The sequence below is a fragment of the Lagopus leucura genome, unplaced genomic scaffold, assembly GCF_019238085.1.
Source record: "Lagopus leucura isolate 7727_CA_CO unplaced genomic scaffold, USGS_WTPT01 Super-Scaffold_739, whole genome shotgun sequence".
In the NCBI taxonomy this organism is placed as follows: Eukaryota; Metazoa; Chordata; class Aves; order Galliformes; family Phasianidae; genus Lagopus; species Lagopus leucura.
Window position 1 is genome coordinate 19,829,998 of NW_024962255.1, and position 9,357 is coordinate 19,839,354.

The window sequence follows — 9,357 nt, forward strand, 5'->3', positions numbered from 1 at the left end:
ATTTATGGAACTGCATAAGTTTTGCACCAAGGTTATCTGCATCTGCAGGAACATAAAGCCACAACTTTTCTTTGGATGGACAGGCAGTTACAACCATGGAAACATTCTGTTGGTAACTGCAAAGCCCTGCTGAAGTCAGTTGCACATCTGCTGTCAGCACTGTGAACTCTCGTTTGAATGGACAGAAATCATGGTCAGTGGAGAACCGATTATTCCTGGCTATCCACTGCCAGTCAGCAACTAAGTGACTATTGAAGAGGCTGCCCCTTTAGAAATAAGCTTTCCTCCAAGAGACGTATCCTGAATAAAGCTCATCAAGGAAAAGAAAATAGAGGGCAGGGGTCATTATACTATATCATAATTAAGGGTATTACTTCTTTTTTGTCATCATCAACTATGGAAAGATCCACCTCAGAACAGCATTTGAATTTGAGAAAGAGCCTTGTTTCAGAAGACACAACAAACTAGTGACTTCATCAATGCTCTTAAGCTGAGATTACTTCTATGTCTGGTGTTAGACAAATGCAAGAAATTCATTTTAATTATATAGACTGCACTTTCCCACACTAAGAATATGACAAATTCATTGGTTGGGCATACCTAGAGGGCTTTTAGAGCATATTTTGACAACCGGTATATCCTGAAAGTAACTGGCTGCTGCACAGTGACTACACAGCTTTTTTAGCTCCTAGCTCTTTGTAAGAGTCATGTAGGTATGGCTTGAAGGCTACAAAGTCCCAGTGAAGACAGCAGATGATTACAGTGAATTGCATAGCAAAGAACATAAGAAACATGCTTGTGATGAATCTGTAACAACAAAACTTTTTCACCCTATGCTTATGTGCAAAACAACCAATTACTTTCTCTATTCAGGCTCCACTGAAATCTGAACATTGAATTAATATGTTGAAATTCAACAATAACTTTATAGAACAGCAGTTACAATGCAACAATACTCCATCACATTACAAAGGAAAGGCTTCCTGTTGTAAATACATGTGTTGAACTTAATTACTGTAAAGATTGTAAGATGACATGAAAGGTGATGAACATTAGCAATACATTTGACATAAAGATTAGAAAGAAAATAACATTTGACCCTGAGGAATTTGCTGTATTAAAACTACAAAAGAAAACTGATCAGAAAGAATCAAGTCTCAGCCAGTTTTATTTCATAATCTCAAACAGTAAGCTGGGAGAAGAGAAAAATTTGACCACGTTACCAGGCTTTGTAAAGAAATACTCTCGATTAGGGTTTCCAACTCAAGGTTAAATAAAAAAAGGCACTATACCAAGTTGATTTCAGGTCAATTCATACATGTTTAGTGCAAGAAAAAAAGGCCTTTCTTCAGTAGTGTGTACTTCTCTACTATTTGTAAACAAGATTCATAACCACTGAAATCATATCAGCTAAAGATTTTTTTTTATATAAACTCCCACTTTTTTTTTTTTTTTTTTGAAACTGTGTACTGACAAGGTAGTGTATGCATACTGCAATTTAAACAACTATCCAACTCCCCTCCATTTGACATTTTTTGACTCAGTGATTAAGTTCAGGCCACTGCAGTTTGGCCCTCTCCAACTCTACAAACCAAGTTACTCAGCTGCACCAGCTCCAGGGGCAGCTCACCACATAACCCCATAAGCAGTCACACTGAGCCAGTGGAAGGAACCAGGACTAGCTGACAACCCACATCAATCTGAACTGCTTTGGAACTGTACCTCGTGAGTGTTAACTTACAAACACATGCATACTAAACATGAAATGAAGCATTAAGAAATGCAGTCTATTTTCCATCCCTCCCTTGAAATGTGTTAATGGTGATGATGGCCAAGCAGCAGAAAAAAATCCCAGTTTACAATTTCAAGTAGTAAGCAAAATTAAACTGGAATTCTATTATTAGGCTTTTTTTTTTTTTTTTTTTTTTTTTTTTTGAACAGATGTGAAACCAGTTTCACACTATTGCTGACAATGTCAGGAGTGGTGAACTTCAGCCTTCGGGAAAAGCAGTGAACAGCCAGCTATATGCAGAAAGTGATTTTACCACCAGGATGGAATCTGCTCATGTTCACAATGTTAAAGAATGAAATCTTGCACAAAAATAGCTCCTTTCATCTAGATACGCTTTGAAGTATGAAGATTCCACTTCTTCAGGGCTCAACTCTCCAAGGGCTGCTCTCCCAGAGTGCAATGGCTATTGGCTACAACACACTCCTTTAGAAGGACATGGGGGTGTGTAAATAACTGAGAAACACCTTGTGATACAAAGCAACAGGCAAAGACCCAAGTGAAGTTTTTCTTTGAGAACTACCAAGACAAGACCCAAAAGCACACAACAATTCATTAAAGAAAATCCCCCCCACCTCACATTTAATATATATCCCTCCTTCAAACGTGAAGGAGGCCGAGATCAGTAACATAGGCCTTTTTCCTCAGTATTCATCATTATCTAAAGGTGAAGCATATCAACATGAGAAGCTGTGTTAGAGAAGTGACTAAGTGCAGATTTAAAACGTGCATAGAAACAGGGGTGAAGCTGCCCACTAGCACTGCCTGATGCACTGAGTGTGAGCTCCACCCTCCCACCAAGTGCTGCACAAACCCGTTCTATAGAATCTGTGCTATGAAGTTGGCAAATGTGTATTTTCTGTGAACCACAAGTAGTGTGCACTCTCTTGTAAAGTCTTAGGAAAAAGGACTTACATTAAGGCATTTGCCTAAGCTTATGAAGGCCAAGAGAACTTAAACGGTTTCATAAAGAACTTTCATAGAGAATATAAAGAAATCACTCCTAAGTAGCATTTAAAATAACCTATATTAAGTATCTAAAAAATACAATCTTTTGCATAGAGTAAAGAAAAGTGCAGCTACAGCATAATATTCTATACCACAGGAAAGAGCTTACAAGTGGTATGTAGTTACCTATTACCTCTCCTCACCAAGACTGCAGTAATTAAAGATGTATTTATTGAGAACATATTAAAATAAGGATTGTTTATTATGCCTGTAAAGCAGGACCAATTTTGTTGTTGTTGTTTTTTAAGAAAGCAAAGATGAAAATTTCCAAAGGTTAATCTTGTCTTGACATGACCTGAAAAGATGGAATACCCTTTGTTCTTTCAGAATTCCAATAAGAACATCCCAATGCCTTTGGTTTTTTGTTTGTTTCTTTTTTGAGGGGGGGGGGAGTAAGGAAAAAACAAAAGCAGAAAGTTGGTAGATGTGCAAGATGTGCAAGCTTTATCTGTTCCACAGAAGTTAGAGGTAAGACTATAATTCTTTATTCCCTTCTAATTATTTGAACTGAAATCCCTCTCATAATCAATCACAGATTAGTACAAATAAGCCTGGGAAAATTCCACTGCTCAGAAGAATAGAGAAAGGGTCCAAAAAATGGAGAATCTGGTACAGGTATTTTAGGAAAACAAAATCCCAGCTAACAATCATCCACTTCAGATGTAAAGCAAGCAACTTTTAAGAATCTTCCTACTTCTTATATTTGCATGACCAAATATGAGGGGAAAAAAGCATATATACTTAATTAGTTGTCAAAACATCTTCAATTTGCTTTCGATGTTGTTTTGTTTTTATTAAAACCAATTTCTTTTATTGGCTACGGTTTGGTACTATAATTTCATAAATGAGATACTTTAAATAAATAAAAATAAATATTTTTAATATATATTTCAAGATTATTAATTTCTGTAATGAAGTAGTGTCTGTGTTGTTAGATTTCATTTTGTTCAGCTTTCTTTGAGCTTTGTCTCCACTTACGAATGGCAGTCCCAGAACTACTAGCTACTACACAAAGGGCACCACCCACAGTCCACCAAGTTGGTAGATGATTGAGAAAAAGAATCTGTAAAATGAAAGCAAACACCACATCCATCGTTCTCATTATGGCTACAGGCCCAGCTTTCTCTATCTGTAGTGCTTTTGTGAGAAATATCTGTCCCCCTAGCCCTAATATGCCTATTAATATGAGAAAAACTCTGTCTTTACCACAGTATGGTAAACGCCATTCATTCATAACAAACAATGCTATAACACATCCAATTAAACCGATGACCGCATAATACCAAATTGACAGAAAATAATGCACAGATTTTCCCACCTTTCTAAGTATAACAATAGTTAATGCTGCAGATACCGTGCTTGCAATTGCTGCAATAGTTCCTTTAAGGTGATCTGAGTAACTTCCTTCAATCCCTGTAACATTTGACCCAAACAGAAACGGTGGTCTGGCAATTAGAGTAACTCCAATGATTGTGAAGAGGGTAAAGAGAAGATCCCAAACGCTGTATTTTTCTTTGAGAAAGATCCATGCCAGTAATGATGTAAAAACAGGACAGCTGAAAGTTATAACAGTGGCATCAGCTAGAGGCATTACTTGGAAAGCATAGTAGAGAAGAATCATTGCACTAGAGCCAAGGAGTCCTCGGAAGAAAAGAAAAATTCTTTTACCTTTTGGTCCCAAAAACCCTGTTCTGAAAATTAAGAAAAACAGAAATGTCACATTAATGTTACTGGCTTGCTAATTTCATGACCAACATCCAATGACATTTAAATGTACAAACCCTTCCAAGTGACAGACTTATCTCAAACATCAAAATATTTTTAACTGATTGATCCCAGAGCAATTTAGTCCCTTTACCACTTGCCAATCACATTCAGTCAGGAACCTACTCCTTTAGTATTGAATTGCTGCTTGCAAAATAACCCAAAAGATTCTACAAATTATCTCCTATTTTCAAGAACACTACTTCCATGGGAGGTCAATACATCCAATATCAACCCTGTAGAAATTTCTACAATTAAGGAAGTCAAATTTTGACAAGGAAATAAGTCGAATTAGTAAACTATAAACTGATTCAAAACAATGCAGCTAAGCATATGAAGTTCAAGTATTTAAGCATATTTAAGATTCAAATTAATGAGTGATTATGTTTCCAATACATACTTTTAAGAAATAACTTTAAATTGAAACTTTTGTTACACTTACTTGTAGTATATTAAACCAGGTAGAACAAATGCCATTTGGAAAACGCATCGAAATGCACTCACTTCCACTGAGTGTACATCTTCTATTTTTTTAAGGAATAAAGAGGCCACTGAGAAAAGGAAGGCGGACAGTAAGGTGTAAAAGAGACCAAGTCCTGGACAGGCAGTTTTCTTCGTACCTGCAACAGATAAACATAGTTAGTAATGATCTAGCTCTCCATCAACAGATTCCACAGGTGGCTCCATGTACTACTGTGTACATTTGTAGCCATCCTTGTGGCAGACAAAAGGGTAAGCAAAAGAAATGCAAATACTACATTGATTTACCAGACCTACCTTGAAAACATGTTTCACTAGCCACCACAGCCCTCTTTTTTTCCTTAAAACAGGCAATAGAAGATGAACTCTCAAACTCTGGACTCAAACCATTCCTAGAATTCTCCCAGTCCTATGTCAGTTGGAGGTGCGTGTCTACACTTCAGGAGATTCTGAGCTGCTTCTGACAACTGCCTTCAAATCAGTAAATAAAATTGACTGCAGATGGTCCACAGTCAGATCATGAAACACTGAAACTTATTACCAGGGAGTTATTGGATTATCGAGTAAGTTCATTAAGGTTCCTAAGCAACAACACAGTTTCCTCTCTCGCAGGCACATATATGCAGAAATTATATAATGACCCTCACTTATAAAAGTTCCATGAACTTAATTTCACGATTGTTTACCCTTCTCTATCGGACTTTCTTCTCCTGAAGAAGCCTCCCAGGCCTAATGGATTCTATTCAGGCATCCATACTGCCTCAGGCCCACTTCAATTACACACTCTTCCTTATTCCACCCACTTTCTCCACCCTTTGCTATAAATAAAATATAAATTAAAAATGAAAGCAAACAGGGAGGGTGAACTACTGCTGACCTCAATGCTGTTTCCCAAGAAACCAGCCCTTTTCATATTAATAATTAACAAATATTAATAAATTAATATTATTTAAATATTTAAAATGATAAATATGAACTGGCTGCAGAGGAGGAAAAGTCTTGCCACTGAACCTAGAGGTGAATTAGAACAAGAAGTTTCCTCACTATCACTTATCTTTGCATCTACATAAAATACTTCGGGTTGCCCTTTCTTCTAAACCACTCTCTAAAGATAACTGAGAGAACTCCCCATCCACAACGTGATGCTTAGATAAAAGGATGCTTCACCCCACCCACCGAACCCCAGGGATCTTTGCAGTATCAGCAGTGGGCACTGCTGTGAGTTGCTAAGCAACTACATATGGTTTTGAGAGGTTGGGTTTGTTTTTAAATTAACAAAACTTGTCACAAACCATTTTGATCCTCCTTGAGATCAGCACTCAAGGCCAAGAGAATGTTCTTTCTACTAGAGAGCTGGGACTGCATGCCAACACAATCGGTACGGCACCAGTTCCCACTTTAACCATCCTGAAGTCCCAGGCTTTACTACCTCAACCAGGACTTAGAAAAGGCAGAAAGCCTACATCCCAAAAAATACAGCCACACTACTGCCGAAATACTTCTATTTAGCAATAGACATTTTCATAAAAGCAACTATTACAATACCACTAACCAGCACAGGACCAGGACATCCACTGAGTATCTAACAACAGATTTTTTTAAATGTCCGTGAATTACATAACACCCTAATCCACACTGTCATGCAACAGAAATACAAAATCAACTCCATCCCCAGTATTAAAACAAGCAGAATCAGACTGGCCAATAACTGAAAAGGGAAATCCAAAGGCAGGCTTATGGGAGAACACAGCACATAGGGCATTGACTTACTTCAGGCGTGATAGCTTGCCTGACTACCACAGAATGAAGCCAATCAAAATAATGGAAGTGAAATTACAGCAAAGTAAGCTAAAAGGATCTTATATCCAGAATTAAGCCATGGATTAAAAAGAAAACTTAAAGGAATTCATTTCTGTAAGCTGCCCAATAAATCTAACCTATCAGAAAAAGTATCTGGTAACACTAGAATTTAAACTGTTGTTTCACATTGCCAAAGCATGTGCTTAGGGCAATAAGAAGGTGTCTTACTTCCTTTTAAAAATAACACGGTGTGAGTTCTTCTACCAAAAACAAGAACTGCCCTTTTGAAGAATATTTATTTCAAAATATGTTCTGAGGAAAAGTTTGGTTAAGATAACAATCCTAGCCCATAGAATCATAGAATCACAAGGTTGGAAATGACCTATAAGACCATCTAGTCCAACCATCTTCTCATTACCACTGCATGGAACGTTGGGCCTCCCAACACTAACCCAATGCCATTTAAGACACTTGAGCTTTTGGCTAAAAGTGCTTAAGTCTGAAAAAAAGAAAAAAAAGTTTCTGCAAGTACCCAAGTACTCTCTTCTGAGCAGTGACAGATCTGGCTTTCCAGTCTCACTCCCTGGCCATCTCCATGTGTGGGGTTTCCACATGATCCTTTAACTCTTGTTTCAAATCCCAGTCAAACGCCTCCCACTGCACACCATTTTCTTTGTTTGCATTTTAATTCCAGGCTTTCTAACAACTAGCTTTTGTATTTGAAAGACGCAAAGGGTAAAGAAAATAACAGTTTCTTACATATCTTAAGAGTGGAGATAGGAAAATGCTGACTAAGGGTAAGAAAGTCAGTGAGAAAACCATTCTCACAGAACTTTGGGAACGGGCGATCTGTTCTGCACACAGACAGCACCAGAATAGTTCCCTCAGACCACAGAAAGGCAACAAGAGCACAAGGGCCTGTTTATGAACTAACCATGGCCATGTAGACAAGATCCAGGCATGAGTCATAAAGCTCAGCTATTGACTTAACTTTCTGCCAGAGACTACAAAAAGAGTCATCCTTGGCAAGTCAGCACAAGTTTCTCAGGACTTTGAATGCTGTTTTTTCCAAGCTTTGCCTTAGAAGTGACACTAATGTAAATTGCACCAGACCGCTATCTATTCTGGCCTCTCCGCAGTTCCCTACTTAACAAAGACAGAACTCTATGCATTTTCTACTGGAAAGTCAATTATAATTCATATTTAATATGAAACAGGTCTCAATGCAGTCGTTTAAGAATTCAGATGAATTAGAAATCGTTTTAAGAAAGCACTAATGTCTTAAAAGGAAGCCAAATTAAGCTCACAAAAACTCTTTGTTGCAAATTTTACAGCGAGTTGATGGCTTCAGTGATTCAAAGTAACCGAGTAAAGCAAAAGACAAAATAAAGAATAGACTCCCACGGAAGAAAGATAAGAACTGCTAAGGAAGCCACGGCTACAAGCACTGAGTTCCTCCCCCTTACTTTTCGAAGGGCAGCCACGTCCGTTCTCAATACATGAGCAGTGCCATTCAGCCTGCTACCCAGCGCTGTGCAGCCTGAACTTAAAAAACAAACAACAGCGGCACCAGGAAGCGATAGCGACCCTTTCTCACAGGCCAGCCTTTGGCTGCCCCAGACCTCTCCTCGAGGAGAGAAATGGGGGGTGAGGGTGCAGAGGAGGAGTAGGCCGGGGCCAGACGCGCTCTCGCGGAGCGGCGCCCCCAGGTGCAGGTGCGTGGCGCCTTCAGCGGCTGCCCGTGCTCACCGCGCGCCCCGCCACACGTGCCACTCAGCCCCGGCGCCCTCGGGGACGCTTCCTCTTCCTCCGCCCCGCCGGTAATGTCACCCCGCCGGCAGGGCGCTGCCCCCTGCTCCGTCCGCCAGCCAGCCTCACCCTCCTCACCGGGTGCTTTGCAGGAGCGCGGCCAGGGCAAACCCGGGCAGCAGCCGCAAACGCGGCGCTCTTCGGCGCCCGCCGCCGCCTCTACGCCGGGTGCCGGCTGCAGGCAGGGCCGCCCCGCGTCCGCACCGTCCTCCCGGCCCCGCGGCCCCTCCAGCTCCTTCCCCGCCGTGGGGGCAACAGCCGTAGCCTCGGCGCCCTGACACAGCACCATGAGGACGCCGGGCCGCGTGCGATGCTGCCGGCTCTTCGCAAAGCCGGCAGGCACCTGGCTTCCTGCGCATGCGGTGCCGCCGCCCCGCCCCGCCCAGCCCAGCCCAGCCCCCCTCCGCTCCCTCCCCCGGCGCCAAGCGCCCGAGGAGCGCGGAATACGGTGAGCGGAGTGACGCCCCGCTGGGAAGCAGGCACCCCTCGTCGGGACGGGCTCTAGTGCTGCCTGTCCTTGGCGACGTCTGCGCTGGCTGCAGCGGTCCCGTATGAGGGACCGTTCCCGGGCGGCCGAGAGCCTCACGGAGAGAGGCCGAGAGGCGGAGCGAGGCTGCGGCCCCTCGGGAGAGGGAGCTCTCATCTCACTGGAGAACTCCGGGCCGAGCCGCTGATTTCGAGAGGGGTGCCGAGGGGAGATGGAACTG

At 41.4% G+C, this 9,357-nt stretch overlaps 1 protein-coding gene across 1 annotated transcript; it reads right to left on the bottom strand.

Annotated features, from left to right (window-relative positions):
* Positions 1–1,936: 1,936 nt before the first annotated feature.
* SLC35G1 (solute carrier family 35 member G1) lies at positions 1,937–9,009 on the bottom strand. Its single transcript, XM_042863366.1, is given in 4 exon segments — positions 1,937–4,488; positions 5,004–5,181; positions 8,720–8,978; positions 8,980–9,009. Coding segments are annotated over 4 exon segments (1,227 nt in total). The 3' UTR covers positions 1,937–3,728.
* Positions 9,010–9,357: the final 348 nt, after the last annotated feature.